This window comes from Tripterygium wilfordii, chromosome 14 (assembly GCF_013401445.1).
Source record: "Tripterygium wilfordii isolate XIE 37 chromosome 14, ASM1340144v1, whole genome shotgun sequence".
In the NCBI taxonomy this organism is placed as follows: domain Eukaryota; kingdom Viridiplantae; phylum Streptophyta; class Magnoliopsida; order Celastrales; family Celastraceae; genus Tripterygium; species Tripterygium wilfordii.
In genome coordinates this window covers 11,019,469-11,038,892 of record NC_052245.1, presented here as the reverse complement: position 1 = coordinate 11,038,892, position 19,424 = coordinate 11,019,469, and the positions used below count along the sequence as shown (strand labels likewise).

At 34.7% G+C, this 19,424-nt stretch overlaps 3 protein-coding genes across 3 annotated transcripts; 1 reads left to right on the top strand and 2 right to left on the bottom strand.

The window, feature by feature from the left end:
* Nucleotides 1-95: 95 nt before the first annotated feature.
* LOC120014512 lies at nt 96-3,224 on the bottom strand. Its single transcript, XM_038866482.1, has 5 exons — nt 2,959-3,224; nt 1,032-1,146; nt 784-873; nt 550-648; nt 96-450 (listed from the first exon to the last, which is right to left on the bottom strand). The coding sequence occupies exons 1-5, from the start codon at nt 3,024-3,026 to the stop codon at nt 349-351; spliced, it is 474 nt and encodes a 157-aa protein (XP_038722410.1). The 5' UTR covers nt 3,027-3,224; the 3' UTR covers nt 96-348.
* Nucleotides 3,225-6,387: 3,163 nt separating this feature from the next.
* LOC120014687 lies at nt 6,388-10,347 on the top strand. The gene is made up of 5 exons (XM_038866710.1): nt 6,388-6,597; nt 9,049-9,163; nt 9,274-9,363; nt 9,719-9,817; nt 9,943-10,347. Exons 1-5 carry the CDS (start codon nt 6,530-6,532, stop codon nt 10,042-10,044), a joined length of 474 nt encoding a protein of 157 aa, XP_038722638.1. The 5' UTR covers nt 6,388-6,529; the 3' UTR covers nt 10,045-10,347.
* Nucleotides 10,348-13,546: 3,199 nt separating this feature from the next.
* LOC120014672 (ethylene-response factor C3-like) lies at nt 13,547-14,509 on the bottom strand. The gene has a single exon (XM_038866691.1). It carries the CDS (start codon nt 14,499-14,501, stop codon nt 13,743-13,745), a length of 759 nt encoding a protein of 252 aa, XP_038722619.1. The 5' UTR covers nt 14,502-14,509; the 3' UTR covers nt 13,547-13,742.
* Nucleotides 14,510-19,424: the final 4,915 nt, after the last annotated feature.

The window sequence follows — 19,424 nt, the reverse complement described above, 5'->3', positions numbered from 1 at the left end:
CGGCCCATTTTCTTTGCCCAATAATAATAAAAAATATCATCAGCATGCAACAAATTGCAATATATTATGAAATTAATTAATATCGTAGCCCAGAGTGGTCATAGTAAAACAAAATCTGTATTCAATCCGTTCTTTTGTTTTCCTTAAGAAAATAACGATCTCAACAAGCAACATTGAACTATCAATGTAGCAATTTCTAGAACTCGAAAATTACAATCCGACCTTCTAAAGGAAAGTGCGATACAATTCCGTATAATTCTGGGCAATGGCTGCTTGACATCCTTAACCTTAAAAATCTGGATACGGGCAAGAAGAATCCGACATTTAATCGTTGCTTCTCAGGAACATCTAAGCTGCTTTTGCCTTGGGGGCCTTCTTCTTGAGTTGCCTCTTTGGAATCAGATTCTTCATCCCCATGAAGTAAAGCAGTGCACCAAAAAGCGCAAAATTCTGGGAGAAGAAAAAAATTACAAAAGCAATCAACTGGAACTGGATTCCACATGTAAAGGCCAAAATATAATGTAAGACAAACCATTATTTAAAACAAACCAGCAGGAAGTCGTTTAAGAGAGCAAAATATTCTGGCTGTTCTTGACTGTAGTTGTAGAAGTCATAAAGAAGTGGGGTAAAAAGTGCCAGGTGCAGAAGCTGCCGCAAAACAAAAAAGAGAAAAATCAATATTGCATTCAGTAAAAATAAGTAACAACTGCTGAAGTTCATAGTAACTGGTTCACATTGTAAATGCAGCCATTCAAAGACCCAAGACAGAATGAATATACAGACCAGGAGATAAGCGCCAAGAGAGCTGCCAAACACAAATAAGAAGCCTCCGATACCTTTCTGAACAAGAGACGCTGCAGCCAAATATCTAGCCTGTATAGAACACAGCAACGTATGGAGAAAATATATATATATAAAGAGCGAGGCGAGAAGAACTCTATCAAATCATAGAGATGTAATGCAGGCATGCAGCACATTTTCTAAGACGAAATAATACACCAGTAATTAACAGCTGAGGAAGAAAGCCTCACATCAATAGTTGGCAGCTTTATCCCCAACGTAGAGGATAGATGTTTCTTGACAAGAGTGACCTTGGGGATCAACTCCTTCGCAGCAGGCCCGCCGTCATCGCCAAATTCATTGAACCTAGCATATGGATACACATGACAAAGAACAATATGAGTCTCTACATCCCCATCCACCGCATTGAGAGAGTTTTCAAATGAATGAAATTAACCAGATGTCAATAATGCATCAAATTTGGCAAAAAAATAATAATAATCCTTATCAAACACATATTATATGACAATTAAAAGAGAAGAACAAACCCCAGCAACAAGGGACATCAACTTGACTTGGGACGGTTTAGGGCAACTAGACACCAGTAGACTCCTACAATGAAATAGATGGTGTCAAGCTATAATTATTTTCTGGTCGCTTATGCTAAGGACAAGGAGCTTAACTCTAATCTCTTCGATCTCATCCAGTGTATTACTAAAATTAAGTCATCGAGCCAAAATTAAACATAAGAATTGCAGATCAGTCTCTGATTCTCATTTCCTCCACTTATATCCAGAGATTTTCCTAGTTTGGTTAAATTAAGTTGAAAGCTTTAAAAAATAAAATTCTATGGTCTATCTTTGCCAGTATTGTAAGTTTCCGATAATTGATTAATTTCTTAAAGTTCGAATCAAATTTATTAAAGCCTAATTTAGCAAAACCTTGATAACAAGTTTAGTCACATTTAGCATTTATAACAGTTGATATTAACTAGATTATTCAATATATATATAGTGCAGCACGCCAACATTCCACTTGGTTGTCAAATTTACTGAGAGACTCAGATTTCAGTTAGGAAGATTCATCAAACTAGAGTTTGCTGTCTTTAAAAGATCTCCATTTGAATGATAAAGACAAGACAGTTCGAAAAATGGTGTCGATGTTGAGTTTTAGGGAATAAAGACTTCAATGGTTTATTACTTTCATTGCGAATGGGGTTTGGTTTGTAGAAGCAGTGAGTGACCTTTCAAGTCACACTTATTTAGAAATGAGAAGACGGCTTCCATCACTGTCGTTTGACCCCCCCCCCCCCCCATTCCATTCCTCATCTAGCACCTACGCAACTAAACTTGAAAATCTTCAGCAGATAACTTAAGTAATTGCTACAGCACTACAGTAATCAAAGAAATCACAACAGATATCCTATTAACATCTTATCCTGAGTGTCATATTTGGAACGTGCCGCCCATGCTTAGATATCATGGTGCAGAGTACAAACAAACTAAGACCCTGACTTCAGAAAGATACAAATGATAATAAGATAGAATGCATCCTAATTTTATAACCTTTTACGTAGCACTTTTGACACCTTCCGCAAGCCTACAGTAGTTTCCCAGTCATCCACTCTTAACAGAGATAGACCTATGAAAGAAAAAAAAATCCAATCCAAATATAAATGTTTACAAATCTTACTTTTCATTACCAAGATTTCATCATAGACAAATCCCACAAGCCTCTTCAGTACATCTTGATAGGCTCAATGGGTATCTGACTAAACTAGCGATCAAAAGATATGCTAAATACATGTTAACAGACGAAAGAGATAACAGGACCAGAAATTATATTATATGGCCTTGCTCTATTGAGAATATTTTCCAAAGCAGAGTAGGTATTAAAATAGTTGTCTCATTCAAATATAGAAGAAAACTGCAAACCCACAAGAGAAGCAACAATTCCAATTCAAAATAGAAACAGCCACAACAACAATGAGAAAGGTCATTGGTAACAATCCATTAAGCCATTCAGTCATCACCACTCAACAATATACAATAATCTGAAACATAAGCAGATAAAACCAGATCTGATAGGTGGTTCAATGCAAAAATCCACTATAGACATTACTAATGAGCTGTAGCCCAGTGAAGTATTCAGATCTGAAACAGATAAATGAGAGCTTACATCTGCCAAGCAGAGAGGATAAATATGGAGGCGAAGATGACTCTGCCGAGGAAGGAGAAGAAACCCATTTGTCTCTTCTTTTGAGTTTATGCTTTCGCAGGGCTTGCAGACTCTTGGGGTCTCTCCAGCCCCTTAATACAAGCCCCTAAAACAAAGACACCGAGAGAGAAAGACCGCGTCTTGGTCGTTGGGTCTTAAAAATGTCAATAATACGCTGCTGTTGAGAGAATTTTATCTGAATAAGCAAAGATAACCGCTACCCGAAAATAGCCCATCATGTGCCCCGACAAACGCCACTTCAAATCACATTTAGGACAAATCACAAATGGACAATGAAGAAAAAAACAATCGATTTCTTTGTATGTTTTTATTTTTTCTGTAAGCAAGACCCGAGGACAAGAAGAAATACCAAAGACAAACCATTGCAAGGAAGAAATAGAAAAAAAAGCGTCATAAAATCCACATCCAAATGACTTCAGAGAGCCAAATTGCAAGGGAGTCCAATATCGAAAATGATAAAAATCGATCAGTTTGACATACTTGATCTAAGTGAATACGTGGATTTCATGTACATGATGCATATGAAATTCTGTACTTACAACTTAGTAATTAAGATATCATTCCAATATTAAAGTTGGAAGCTTGCCGGTTCAACGATTGGCTTCTCGAAAGACGTGATCGGTCTTCCTAACATCATTCTTTTTTTTTTGGGTTAAAGAACATAATGTGGGGGTTAAAGTACAAATCAATTGTTTTAAAGTAATGTGATTTAAATTGAGCAGGCCATCAAAGTACAATATCTCATGCTACGTTTAAATTGAACCGAAAGTAAGTGAAGATTCAACTCCTCAAAGGATTTATGATAAAATGGTTAATTATGCAAAAATTTTCATGTTTGGGTGTTATTTACCAGGTACGCACATGAAGAGATACGGCTGGAGTTTCCAAGGGGCGAAGCTACAAAGAAAAAAGAGACGGTGTTTTTCATATAAATACACGGTCTTTTATATATTCACTAATACTTTTGTTTTTAACTTTGATTTTGTTATAATTAATGAAAAATTATGTAATTTTTCATTTAGTAGCTCTAAAAAATTTTTAGGACCGTTGCCCCCAATCCCTTATAAATCTTTAGGCCCCTCATATGAATTTCTTGCTCCATCCAGGACCTTAGGGTTCCTATGTCAATAATAAAAAGAAAAAAAACATAGAAGTGGCTGGATGTATGACATAGTTCTTGGCAATTAAGTAACTTATTTCAGATCTCAACAATGTGCCCTTCCATTAGACACTTTGCCACTACTTCTATTTAAAGAACAAGCTCATTTAGTCGCATGTGCTCCTTTCAGCCCACAGATTTTTCCAATTAAACAACGCTAAATCCATTGACAATGCATATCATTTGATTTTCATGATTAATGGTTTGACAATTTTTTTTTTTGAAAGGCCCATAAATCATACGCTAAGTTATATCCGATGGGCATGAAGGTCATCACAACGGATGAAAACTATCCAAATTCTAACCTTTTGTGAGAATGAAACCCTTGACCTAAAGGTCCTGGGCAGACAACCTGACCAACGAGCACTACCACCCATTCTCATGGTTTGACAATTGAATGTCAAGGAAGAGAAGTTTATACAATCCAGGCAACCTTTTTTTCATATTTCTTCAGGTATTTTTCCACTCAAACTTCAATGAAAAAAGCAGGAAAAATACAAAAAATAAAAATTCCTTATAAAAAAGAAAAAAACTTCAATGAAAAATATTGAAAGTTGGTGTAGACTCCGCTTAGTCACCAAACCAAAGATCAGACAGGCAATTTCCAATATCAAACAAACTCCCTTGTTGAGTTTTTTTCCAAAATAGCATTGACAGAAATAATATTTCCCAATATAACACTCGGATGAAATTATTTTCCAATATAGTACTACACACCATTCAGAATGACGTGTTCTTTGTAAAATTTTTACGATCACGCCATTAAAGATGGCGTGATCAATTTTGCAAATGGAGTGACTAATGGAATTTTTGGTTCACGCCATCAGATTTTGATATTAATCACGCCTACATTGTAGGCGTGATTAATACATTTTGTTCATTAACGTCAATTGGAGTGGCGTGAATGAACAAAATTATGTAATTATTTTGTTCATTCACGCCACTCCAAATGGCGTGAATGAACAAAATTACAACCACATGTCCGAAAAATCTCAAAACCAACCTTTCACAAAACCAACCAGTGACCACGTCGATGTGATGGACCTACAAGATATCTACCCTCATGGTGGGGTGTAGCTTCAACATCATGGCGTATAGCCTCTTCAAATCGATGTCCCTCACCAACCTCGTCTAGAATGTTGCTGCGATTTCCCAACCAATTATTTGCATGGTATGGATGGATTGTAATTTGCGTTATTATCAAAATCATCCTCAAACTGGAAGTTTGCATTTCGATTTCAACGTGACGTCATTATATTCTCCAATCTACATTAGAATATAATAATTGTGTCATTTTACAAACAACCATATTATTTCCTTCAGCATTTTAACACCTACGATATCAGTTCTATATATGATAATATGAACATATCCCATCTACCAAAATTTCACATTCATAACTACAAACATATAACCAATAGGACATCATTAAAATTACAAAGAATCTTCAAAATTTTATTTCATAACTGTCCACAAGTACACCATATCATATCTCAAACAACAAATAAATATCATATATTTTATAGAAAAAAATAAAAAATTTTAAACACTCCCATACCTCTTGATAATCTTCCATGGGTGTGGACTTCGGCTGGCGTCGTCAAGGGTCAGCGAGGCTGCAGGTGGCTGGTAGCTGCTTCACCGGTCGGAGGGTCTATCGTGGGCCGTTGGTGGTGGCTGTATCACCAAAAGCTCTCTGGTTTTTTTGTGGGGTACGGGTGGGGACGAGAGACGGGAGAGGGAGAGATAAGGTGAAAACGTGTGTGGCTGGGGATTCTCGCTCGACATTTCAGATAAGATTTAGGATAGTCATGCCGTTACTAATGGCGTGACTTAATTTTTTAAAAAAAATTTTAATGGTCACGCCAACTAGGTTGGCGTGATTTGATCAAGTCATATCTGATGGCGTGATCGTAATTTTATAAAGAACACGTCATTGTGAATGGCGTGTAGTGATATATTAGGAAATAATTTCATCCTAATGTTATATTGGAAAATATTATTTCTGTCAGGGCTATTTTGGAAAAAAACTCCTCCCTTGTTCCTCATGCCACGTCATCAATTTTAAGGCTTCATTAACCACGTCATCACTTCTGGTCTCAACGAACCAATCTGATTGGCTGACCGACGTGTTAAACGTCACACACGTGATACGTGTCAAATCCTAACAACGAGTCAACTCAAATACAAACACAGGCGGGATTCGACCGCTAGATCAGAGAGCGGCATCGGCCCAAAATTTTCCCTCCTCTCTGGAAACGCAGTCCCTTGATTTGCTGCATCTATCTCTCTGCTTGTCTCGATTTCTACAATCGTCTTAGTAGATTCAGATATTCTCGGTGGTATACATCTATGGCTTTTCTTTCCTTTGCTGGGAGACTTCTCTTCGCCTCGGTCTTCATTCTCTCTGCTTGGCAAGAGTAAGCCCCTAGATCCGCTCCTTCCCTTTTTCTTTATAAAATGCTTGTTATCGTCGTTATTGTGGTGATGTGGTGTCGATTTTAAGTGAGGTTGTGATGTTTGGATGCCTAGAAAAGTTAAGGAAAAACAGTGATGCTTTTTGGATCTTTGGTGTTTGCTTGATTATTTTTCTCTATCCGAGAGTTGGCTCTCACTCAGGGCTTTATAACCGCAGCTTCAATGGAGTAACTTTAGATCTAGTGAGTTAATTGATTCTTTTGTTTGCTGTTTTTATTTAGCTGCCTTTGGAATTTAAAAATGATCTAAGAAACTGTACTTGTTAATGGGAAACCTTCCTGTTTCTTTTGATTTATTTTTATGCCTTGATATTTACAAAAATGTTAATTTGTTATTGAAGTGTTGATCATATGTCTCTTTTCAGTGTTTCAAGGATCTGTTCTTTTTTATAGATTGTTATCATTTTTTTTTTAGCTTTGTCTTTTTTTATAGATCTTGCGTGTATTCCATGTGATTTTACTCTAATGTGAATTCCATTTGTCCAATTGAGTTTCCATTCATTCTTCATGGATGTGGTCTGCCTCACCATTTTCATTATTAGTATACCATTGCATTCCATTAGACACTTATATTGCATGTTGGATAATATTGTCACTTTGTCAGGGAAAATAGGTAGCCGTTTGGGGTATTTTTGTCATCGAGTGATTTCAGAAAATTTTCGTGCTTTTATTTTGGAAATTATTTGATTAGCTGTTTTCAGATAATGGAGAAAAGTGACAAAAAAATCTTCTTCTGAACTTATCCCAAAATTTTGAGTCCTATACGTGGTGATATATGTGCTATGTGCATAATTTTTTACCTCTATATTTCAGTATAATTTTCTTTTGTCAAATGATACCCAAGTGTTGTGATTGACTTTTGTGAGGAAATGATTTCATAGTGTATCTTCTTCATAGAATCAATTGATGACGAGGTTTTAAGGTATAATATGTAACATCGGAGTAAGGTTTTTGGCCTTTTAATTCTAGGAATCGGTTTTTGAAATTGGCCATTTTCTTGATATGTTTCATGGACCTCTTTAGGTGTTTTTGAATTGGTCCTCGTAGTGCAAATACTGAAAAAAGTGAATAATCTTAAGCTTGAGATATGGAGGCAAGCCCTTAGAGTCCAAAGGATTTAAATTCAGTATGACTAATTTAAGAACATACAAGACAATGAACAAACGATTGAATTAGATGAGAGATAAGTAACAAAAAGTAAAGTTTTTAAATATCTTGGCTTGATTTTCCAAAATGAAGGAGACCTTAGTGAAGATGTAATTAATAAAATAAAAAACATGTGGATAAAGTGGAGGAGTGTATCCGGAGTTTTATGTGAAAGATTCACTTGAGGTTGAAATGAAAATTCTTTATGCCAACTATACGATCTGCGATGATGTATGTTTTTGAGTGGGCTACTAAAAGATAATATATCCAAAAAATGCATGTAGCATAGATGCGAATGCTTCGTTAGATGTGTGACCACAAGAGGGAATATAGGATAAGAAATGAAATTATTAGATCTAAGGTATGAGTTGCACCAATTAAAGATAAGTTGCGAGAAAACTGTTTAAGATGGTATGGATATGTACAACGTGAAGATAGCGGTGAGGAAAATAAAAAGAATTTGTACATGAGAGAGTAGGAAGCGAGGAGAAATACATAAAAAGACATGACTATGGTAGAAACGAATACACATAGTGGGCTCTCGTTGATTTTCATATACACTCATGTAGCCAACCTCAAATTTTTAGTATAAAAGCTCGGATGATGATGATGATGATAGTTATTTCATCCTTGCAAAATGGGACATTTATTCATCACCCACAATGACATCTTTTTTTTCTCTTTCTTGTTTCTCTAATATTATACTGATAACAATGTTTAACCTTTTTAAGAAGCAAAAGGTTGGCGGTTGGCCCTTATTTATGCAAATGTACATGATTACGACTGTTAAGTTTGTCCAAAACGATATGTAGAATGTTACCAGTTGTCTTTTAAGGTGCATTATGTATTTATCTTTCTTGTTTCTTATATACAAATGGACAACAAGAGAGATGTATCATCATCTCTCTTAGCCAGAGTTTCTTTGGCTACTTGAACTTGAGTGTAGGTATTATGCTTTGCTGTTATACAATTTCCATTAAATAACCGTTCATACTCCTTAGTTCCTTACAACTGAATTTGTGGTTTCATCTCTCTTAGTTTGAGTTCTGTATGTTTATCACTTATGCTCACCACATGATTGATAGACTTATGCTGAGTGTATTGAGTTCTTTATATGTATCAAGGTTAGTTTTGCACAATTTGTGAATCATTCATCCTTGCAATTGTAGATTTGTAGTCCTTCAATAGTGCAACTACTATACTGTGTTATTTATATCTTGAGTACTGATTGACTGTTCTTGTCTACAGATTTAATGAATTTGGTACAGATGGTGGGCCAGCAGCAAAGGCATTAAGACCCAAATTCAATGTTTTCTCGAACCATGTGAGATCCCATACAGGGATGGAACTACCACAAATTGAAGTGAGTACATACGTGACTAACGTTTCTTTGAACTTGACAATTGGGATGAATCTTTATTAAGTACATTTCCATAGCCTATTCAAATTTATTCCCGCTTATGAGTTTTACAGATGAAGATTATAGCTGCTACCGCCATCACATTGAAGGGCATTGGAGGCCTCCTCTTCATATTTGGCAGCAATCTTGGAGCTTCTCTTTTGGTATGTATTGTCCTTTCTATGTCTTCATTTTGGTGGAGCTTATTATAAACTAGCTTATAAGCTATATAAAATAAGCTAGATCATCAGCTAAACATTGTTACGTGTTTGGTAATTTTAAAGCGTTAAGTTACTTTATAAGCTACTATAGCAATTGATATAAGTGAATGAGGACCTTAGAAGCTCTAATAGGCTCCTTTGAGTATATTATTTTAAATTATAGGCTTAGTTTATTTTAGGTGTTTGGTTGGGCATGGTGGTGTAGCATATAAGCTCCACCAAGCTAGTTTATATCTTGTTTTGGACTAAATAGATCAACAAGATAACCTAATGAAAGTGTTGCCACCTTCTTGTGTAGCTTCTGCATCAAGCTCTCCTGACTCCCCTTTTGTATGATTTCTACAACTATGATGCCGACAAGAAAGAATTTCATCAACTTTTTACCAAGTTCACTCAGGTTAGCAATTAACATTTACTCTGCCATGGGAGCTGATTGTGTTCCCTCTCTTTCTTATTCGGGTTTGGACAAGAATTGAGATTAAGAATGATGTATGATATTTTTATTCCTTGACCCTTTTGCAGGAATTGGCGCTGTTGGGAGCATTACTCTTTTTCATAGGCATGAAGAACTCGACTCCAAGGAGACAACTCAAGAAGAAGCCGGGCAAAACAAAATCAGCATGAACAAGGGGTGATCTGATAGCTGCTATTCGAAGTTCTGTTGTATGGCTGATTTTTTTATATTTCGTGTGAAAGTTAGTTTTGTTATGGGTTGTATCAGACTATCAGGGCCTCATATTTTGTAGGGTTAGCTAATAAAGAGGGTTTTTATCTGCTCTGATAATGTTGTATCATCACCCATTGTGCTAGTTACGGTTATTGGAGTACTCCATTGTAACCGGAGGTTGCAGGTGTTGTTACTTTCGAGCAACTGTGCTTCGCATGACAAAAGAGCCAATGAATTCAAACTCTATTTTACCTCTCTCATGTGATTGGTCATTTTTTATTTTATATCTATTTGTTATAATCATGATTTAGTATATAAAATAAAGACTATGCCGCACATATCTTCTAAATAAGTAGTTGCATTCGGATCTCTAATAAATATGTATAATAGAATAATTTTTTTTTTAAAATGGGGTATATAGGCTTAGTGACCATGCCCCAAACCAAAACATTTCAGGCCTTTATCCATCCAGTCCAACTATCCAAGTCTAAGCCCTTAATCCTCTTCTTGTTTAGTCGTTTGCAACAGTCAACGATAGTAGACGGATAGGCCAGAGCTAGACTTAGGCAGTTTGATACGTCATTTGGAGATTTCGATTGAGAATGCAAACAAAGAAGCATATTTCTTTTTCTTTGATGTATCGGCCTTTTAATTTAGTTTTGGTTTTGCCTATAGCACGACAAGTATTGAAATATGTTTTTTCAATAATGGACATTGTCAAGACGAATTAATTACCTAAAAATATTATTAGTCATTATCTTCGTACCATATAAATAACCAAAAAAAAAAAATTTCTTTGCAAGAGTTGTACATTCTTTAAAATGGGTGCTATATTGGCCCAAGAAAACGAAAATTCATGTATTCTTTCTTATATATCCCATTTACGGTTTATATTTAAGGTGATCCTTAACATTTAGGTCAACCTCTCAACAGAGGTGATTATATGCATATACTCAAATTGGATGATACCCAAGTTCGAGTTCCCACTCCCGCTCACCTACCCAAAAAACCATCCTTAACATTCAGCATTCTGAATTACATAATTAATTCATCCGAATACATACCACTACAGTGTAAATACAGAGCAGATCTTGTGGAGAGAAACTCTATATGGTCATTTTTATATGTTCCAAATACAAACCACTACAATGTAAATGCATAGTTGATCTTATAGAGAGAAACTCCGTACGGTCATTTTCATTTGATTAAGTTTGATGTGGGATTAGTGGACCTTTTAATGTTTTAGGGACATTTTTTTTTGTAATTTCATATTTTTGTGTTTTTCATTATCTTAGGATTATAGCTGACCCTAAAACTCATCATCTTTCATCTTTAGACGAAATATATCAAAACTTGAAAGTATTCTCCCTATATGATAGATTCCAATGTTGTTTCTTTCAGGCTTAAAGTTGGTTAGCCTTATTCGTTTGTTTTCGTCTCCATCAGAATTGGAGCAGATGAATTGGAGCAAATGAAAAGGTAAGTAGTGTGTCATAAAAACCAGACCAAGTTCAGCTCACCATACACTAATACAATAGCGAAACGGAGACCTCGTATGTTAAATTAATCCAAAGCCGATTATGATTTGACCCCCAAATCTTTACTACAAGACACATCCATAGAAAAGTACATCCAACAAGATAAGTCACAGACTTGTTGGCCACAATAAAGAAGCACGTGATCTAATTGGAGGAGTCGCCTTCATTTTAATTCTAAAAGCAATCAAACAAGGGCAGCTGTTGATCATGATATCATTCCATCACGTGAGGATCAAAGAGGAAATAAGGAGTTGTTATGGAGAGAAAAGGTTGTACCTGAAAAGGTTATGGAGAGATAAGGCTAGATTCTCACAAGGTCAATTAGAAGGTATTGGATAATAATCATGGTGGCTGTTCGAGTGAGGCTTGATCAAGACAATGGATGATTCAACTGGTGTACAAAACAGCCTCACGGATTGTTCAACAAATAATGAGCTAGAGTTTGTATTTATCTTGACTCTTCAACAAACGTATCACTCATGATAAGAGCTAGAGTCATGCATCGAGATAAGACTGTCGAGTCTAGCTTGTATTTAAGTATAGCTTGTGTTTAACGTGATTTTTACGTCTAATGAAATAAAATTATCTCTTTAGCTTTCTCTCAAAGTCTCAAGCATGAATTTCTAATTTTATCTAATTCCACAAAATCCATTTGCGAAACAAAATTTGTCCGAATATGAGAAATTAAAGAAGGTTATCATTTGACAGTCCAACCAAGTTGGAACTTGGAAGGTTCAAGCCAGTTACGTAGTTGTAGCTGTTGGACCCAAAGTCAGTTTAAGTGGTTGAATTCAATTATTATTTATACTAAAATTCAATTTGGCACAGGGAATTAGTATAAAATCATTGTTTAATAGATGTTATGTAATGGCTAATGTCATATTTTTTTTTTTGTTGGTGGTTTTGGTCTGAGTTTCTATTACGACTATTGACTAATACCATTTTTCGCATATTCTCAGAAGTTTCTTATCCGCCAAATTAAGGGAAAAAAGAAAGCAAAAAAAAATTAATGAATAAAATAATATTCAAAATAAATGACAAATTATATGCCCGGGGCACTAATACACACAAAAGAAAAAACTATTGTTTTGGCTGTTCGAAGTTTACGCCTACTAAGCTGTGCGAAGGGCATGCTTCGTGAGTGGTTGCTCGGTTAAAAAAAAGTTTAGGATTTAGATTTTTTTAAATCTATTATATTCTAATATTATGAACAACAAAATACTAATAGCACATTTTAAATCATAATTTAACATAATTTGAGAGGATAATTGTAACTAAGAATTGGAGCCCTACGGCCCTATATCCCTCAAATTTTATATACTCTGTAGAATCTAATACCAATCCTCTACTTCAATAGGGAAATGTATATTGTCCACGTAGATCCATTAGAGGATTGAAACATGGATGTACTAGATTTCTTGATAACTCAACCTTAATCATCTCCGCTGATTTAGGTGGTGCATATTTTCTCTCTCTTAGATTTTCCATTCCTTAATTGACATTTTTGAGCTTAGTCACAATCAAATTCATTTTGTTGTTTATGTGACTGAATCCTACATTGGTCATTCAGAAAACAAATGCTAGAAAGTAAGGATGTATTGATAGAATCATAAAACCACATTCTTTAAACTTTTGTCTTCAACGTTATATCAAACACATGGTTTTGGTTGATGGGACCATCGGGCGTTAGCCGTTAGCGCAAGACGAGGCTTCATTTGGTAGAGTTTATGAATTGTGAAGATAAACTGTGAAAAATAAGTTAACTTATAAACGGTTACGTGTTTTGTGAAACTAATGACAAGGGAATTATTTGAAGCAAAGATTTGTTATTTTCATGGCTTCCATAAACAACTCCCAAGAAAATATGTACATGCACGTGCGCCCCTATATACACAGGGGCATCCGTATACATTCTTGGCCGTAAGAACGCAAGAGTGATTTTAATGAATTGAGTAGAGGCTCAAGGAATTACAATAGAGCCCCACAATATAAATACTACAAATCCCCAATCCTTTCGACCCTCATCATCAACTAATATTCTATACAATGAAAAAAAATAATACATAATAGAAAAAAGGGTAAAAGAGGGGGGAAAAGTACACAGTAAAAATATTTTTTTACCAAGGCCCAGCACCTCCAGATGAATTCAACAACTCTTCTAAGTAATCAGCACCTAAATCTTCAAACACCACCACATTGTCTATCCTTACATCTCTCTCTTTCCTACTCCTCCCCATAATTTTCCTTCCCATGGAGTGTTTCCTTTTCAAAGCCACAACTGGTGAGCACCCATCATCCTCTCTACTGTACGTCATGTCCTTGAGTGATTCCTTAACCTTCTCAACTGGAAAATTGAGTATTGCAGATGAACCCCTCATTGAAAAGGCTGCTTGATCATAAGCCAAAGCAGCTTCCTCTGCACTATCAAATGTGCCTAACCATACCCTAACTCCATTTCTAGTCGAATCCCTTATCTCCGCCGCGAATTTACCCCACGGCCGCCTCCGGACTCCTCTGTAGGTCTTCTCCTTCTTGGGTCTTTCTTCAAAGATTGAATCGACCTCCTCTTCCTTGATAATATGTGAAGAGAAAGAAGAAGAAGAAGAAAAAGAAGAAGCTTTTGATGTTGATTCTTGGGTTCCCTCTGCAATTAGCCCGAAAAGAAGCATTTCTTCGGAGTCGTTTTCGTTGAAAGGGAGTGAATTGACATCGAAAGATTGGCCGTAGAAGAAGGAATCCGATGATCCAAAGGAGGATTCAGGCGAGAAATCGGAATTTTGTGGGGAGTGGAAGTTAAAAAGATCCATTTGAAGTGGAAATTGAGGGCTCTGGTTTTCAAATTCTGTTACAACTACTCTGTTTCCAAAACAGAGCATGCTTTGGAGGACTTCACATACTCTGCCTTATATACTCGAGAAAACAGGGGAGTTTTGAATGATAAAATTAACAATAAATAAATAATTAAATACCAGTGAAAAATAAATAATAATTATTGTTGTGAAAAGCACAAAAATTGGCCAAGGAGGATGTCCTTGAAATATTATATTCCAATAATTTTGTGGGGTCCGTGACCTTACAGTAATGCTAAGTAGTCCATATAGTGATATCTCATGGAAAACCAAGTCTCTTAAACGAAATTTTAAAGCTTTTTCACTCTTAAACTACATGTTAGATTTAAAAAAAAAAAAATTACATATTCAGAATCAACACATAAAACTCTTTCTAGCAAGATCCATTGTAGATTAGTTTTATTGGATAAATCTTAATTCCATTATTTTTTACTTTTTTTCAATGGAATTTCAAAAACAAATGAATTCAGAACTAAAACAATGAATTCTAGATTGTGTTTTAAAAAACAATAGAATATAATGTATATTAAAACAATAAATTTTAAATAATGAATAGTGAGATAAAAGAATGGAAATAAAACTATTATTTCATTGATTAAATCAATAAAATAAACCTGTGTCAATTAATTACACACATGCGTCAATTAAGTCCATGGGCGTGGCGGCCTGGTCAAGGTGACGTCATCCTGTGATATCACTTTTGTCTGTACACGAGACCCTGTCCACTTATCTGCCACGTGTGATACGTTGAATTCAGCCCCTGCCACGAATCTGGACAACTCAGCTCTATCGTTGTATTACCGTTAATTGTGCATCGTCCATGCGATATTTCTCCGTAACCTTCTACGAGTTTGATTTTAATATTATTAATGTTTTATGTTTATTAATTTTTTTTATAAAACTAGAAGAATTAAATTTTAATTTTTAATTTTGGAAATTAAATTTAGCAAAAGAATATTAAAATTAAGAGAGATGAGGGGAAATTATATTCTAATTTTAACGAAAATAATCGTAAAAGACACCATAAAAACTTGTCTTTTGTCATTCGATGTGGATCTAAATTGTAGTAGTCAAGGTTCACGAACTGAAAATTTTCACTTGACGACAAAATAAGTTACACCAAAGCCTAACATGTAGGTACAAAACTATTATTACTAATGAGAATCGAACTCGGGATTAGATAGCTACGCTTCTAAATTCTAATGCACAAAAAGCAAGGAAAGAAAATATTGGAGCTTCTTTATGTATGCATGGAATTTTATTTGCAGTATGAATTTCATTTTTGAAATATAAATTCCTATTTTCACAGTTTCATCAATACAAGAAAACAAAAGAAAAAGGGTCATGATCTCATCATTGCAACAAAGAGAGGTTCCATTTTGGTTTGTCAGAAACAATGTATCTCTTGAGAGCTGGTCAGCTTGGGAAGCTCAGTAGATACTTCCACTTAATACTGCAATATATATAGTAAATTAACTATTAATTTAATAGATTTTGTAGAGACAACGAATTGTCACTTTTTTTTTTTTAAAATTTTATATGTTTATTCTTTATGCAAATTTTGCCTAACATTATTATTTAATTAATGTTGCCTTTACATATATCTGACAGTGACACAACAATTATTATTATTATACATGCCAACTTGGGCTGCAAAATAATTGAAATTAATTTGCCAAATCCGGACTGTGATCAGATTAAGTCCCCCTGGCCCTGACTCAGCTTCTATCTTCCTTTTGGGCTTTTGTACACCACTATAGAATTAAACATTGCATTTCTCCTTAATTAGGTCAATTTAGTCTCTTAATTATTTGCACCATGACTAAGTGAAAATTTTCGAATCTATTATATACTCAAAGTTTGATTAGGGTTTGTATTTAACAAGGTACTTGTAAGTTTTCATCGCGCTATATATTGTTTTAAGTCGGAAAATTCATTTTCAGCCTACTCTATCATCCCTAAGTGTTCAATAAGAATGGTTATTCAAAAGTAGACAACAAACTCTAATGCTTTATAGTGTGTGTATATATATATAATTGAGTCTTCGTTAAGTTCAACATAAAATCTAAGTAAGGTTTGACCAAGCAAATTAAGTAGGAAGGTATAGAGCAATGGAATTCATGTGAATTGACTTTCGTGATAATCATAAATTGTTGCACAAATGTGATATAGGAGCTGATTTTGAGTTGTTTTGAAGTTGATTTGAGTTGATTGGAGCTGTTTTGTGACAAACAGAAAGTTGGAGTTAATTACCAATTTTACCAGCTAGTAGAAATCATTTTGAGGGTGTGGCTGCAGAACTGGAAAATTTGTAAAAGTTGTTTGTTTTCGATGAAATTTGACCGGCTGAAGCGAAACTGCGTTCTGAACCGAACCTGGGGCCTAAGTAGCAAAAATCATAAGAGAAGCAAGGTCCCCTTTTATTAGTAGGGCGGTTGGAAAGTAGTACGCCCGGTTCACCAGGTTCTACCACTGCAGGGCCCAATTATACTCAAAAGAAGAGTTTGATCCTGGCTCAGAAGGAACGCTAGCTATATGCTTAACACATGCAAGTCGAACGTTGTTTTCGGGGAGCTGGGCAGAAGGAAAAGGGGCTCCTAGCTAAAGGTAGCTTGTCTCGCCCGGGAGGTGGGAAGGCCCCTGACCCCACCCTAGTTTTGCCAAATTCAATCGTTTAGGGCCTCAAATTAAGTGATTTCTATTTTTAGGGGTGTTTTTGTAACTTTTTATATTTGGTGTTTTGCTTCATATTAGGATGTAGCCGGCCCTAGAGGTCATTATCTTTTATTCTACCAAATATATGAAAACCCTAGAGAGTTTCTCTCAAATTCTGGTGGATTCCAGTGTGTCTTTTTATGAAACGTTGGTTTGATTTACGATCTTCTTTTCCTTTATTGATCTGCCTGTATTAAAATGGGTATGTGAACTTCCTTCACTTACGCTACCTATGCCATTCAAATGATAATGACCTTTCATTTGAATCCTCAAATGGCTAGCCTATTCATAGCTACTAAGATACCAAAGTAACTAGCTAACTCTCCTCTCTCTCTCTCTCTCTCTCTATATATATATATATATATATATATATATATCGTTATCCTAAGAAAAAGTATAGTCAGTCGTAAATTGAATTGATGATATATTTGGGCTGGTCAGATTCAGGCCCCCATGAAGTGCAAAAGAAAATATTTAATTTTGGCTTCAAAGTCGTCTAAGCTAAGAGACATATAACATATTTGTTGCTTATAAAAAAAATAACATATTTGTTGAAGCCAAAAATATTTGAAGGAGTCTCATATGGCATATATATATATATTAGATAAAAATATTATTCTCCAAGCCTTGAAAATCTACATTTATATATACAACAATTGAATCAAGTTGCACATTCTAGATTATTCAATCTTGACTTTCTTTTTTTTTAAATATTATAATAAATACAACTAAAGTTTAGGATCTAGATCATCAGCAATTGATCAAATAAATTTCAAAGTTGGAATGAAAATTTAGTTTGGTGGTTAATTAACTAGCTAGTACCCAAATGGGTTGAAAATGTGAATGGAATGGAAAGTAGAATGGGTGGTAGTCATCACTCATCATATCGCCCTAACATATGTTATTGATTGATGGGTGCCGTGCCAACATTTTCCTAGAATAACCATTAATGCAATAACAACCACCATGAAAGACTATACTCTATTGGATGGAAAATATGAGCTATGCATGTGTATATCATATATAAAAATTGGGGATTTTTTTATTTGAAGGCAAATATTTTCTTCTAGTATGAGTCATTGTTCTACTAATTAAGCTTTACTAGTTTTAATTTTGATCAGTGCTTTTTAAGTTTTAACAAAAGGAAGTTAGAGAAAGACCAGTAAAGAAAAGGTAAAATTTAGATAATGAAAAACGATTTGGAAAAGGAAATTCCTAGGTTTAAGTTGTATACAGATTTTTGGACACAAGGTCTATTGGTCTAAAAAAGAAGCTCAATCAATGTTATGGTGGGGCTGAGAGAGACACTATTGTAATGTTCAAAGCGTCACGTGACCCAGACAATGAGAGAGGGTCCTTCTCTCATGTCCTTCTAGAATGTGTTTAGATTGAGTGATTTGGAGAGGGGAAGAGGAAGGAAGGGAATTAAATAAAGAAAAGGAAATGTATGGTATTTTTCTCTTTTTCATCTTTGAATAGATAAAAAAGAATGGAAATAAAATTAGTTTAATTTATTAATTTATCATTATTTTTATGTGAAAGTATTATCTACAAGGAGTTTTTTACTTATAAATAATTTAATTAGCCATACGTTCCCTCCAAATGATAACATTTTGGGAAGGAAGTATTTTGATAAAAATTTAATGAAATCTTTCTCCCAATTCTTTTCAAATCACTCCTTTTAATTCTTTTTCTAAATTATTCAAATAAAAAAATTGGAAGGAAATCTCTTTCCTTTCCTTTCTCTTCCCTTCCCTCTAAAAGTGTGTTTCGATTGAAGGATTTGGAGGGAAGGGAAGGTAAACTATTTTTCCCTCTCTCATGTTTGGATAAATAATAAAAAAAAAAGAAAATTATTTTAATTTATCCTTATTTTTTATGTTAAATTATGATGTATAAGGGTAAAATAGATTTTTTAACTTATAAATAACTTAATTAGCTCTCCATTCCATCCAAATGACCCAATTTATTCTCTTCAAATCTCTTTCCTTAATTTTTTTCTAAACTATCCAAACAAGTAAATTGGAAAGAAATTAATTTCATTTCCCTCTCCCTAAATTCCTCAATCCAAACACACTCTAAATCCCTGCATCCAAACACATTCTTACTCCTTGTTTGGAAACCACGAAATGCATTGAGAAAAGTAAACAAACAAGGTGTTTTTTTTTATTAAAAAAACCAAACTCATCCCTATTAAATAGTATTAATTTGACTAAATTGGTTAGGCGAACCATG

What these genes read in the sequence shown, in the direction of transcription:
- LOC120014672 (XM_038866691.1), bottom strand. Translation starts at nt 14,501, where the DNA reads ATGCTCTGTTTTGGAAACAGAGTAGTTGTAACAGAATTTGAAAACCAG.
- LOC120014687 (XM_038866710.1), top strand. Translation starts at nt 6,530, where the DNA reads ATGGCTTTTCTTTCCTTTGCTGGGAGACTTCTCTTCGCCTCGGTCTTC. An exon ending in ATCTTGGAGCTTCTCTTTTG is followed by an intron (nt 9,364 to 9,718) that starts GTATGTATTGTC and finishes CTTCTTGTGTAG; the next exon opens with CTTCTGCATCAAGCTCTCCT. An exon ending in TTTTTACCAAGTTCACTCAG is followed by an intron (nt 9,818 to 9,942) that starts GTTAGCAATTAA and finishes ACCCTTTTGCAG; the next exon opens with GAATTGGCGCTGTTGGGAGC.
- LOC120014512 (XM_038866482.1), bottom strand. Translation starts at nt 3,026, where the DNA reads ATGGGTTTCTTCTCCTTCCTCGGCAGAGTCATCTTCGCCTCCATATTT. An exon ending in ATCCTCTCTGCTTGGCAGAT is followed by an intron (nt 1,147 to 2,958) that starts GTAAGCTCTCAT and finishes TCCATATGCTAG; the next exon opens with GTTCAATGAATTTGGCGATG. An exon ending in CTCTTGGCGCTTATCTCCTG is followed by an intron (nt 649 to 783) that starts GTCTGTATATTC and finishes GTTTTGCGGCAG; the next exon opens with CTTCTGCACCTGGCACTTTT.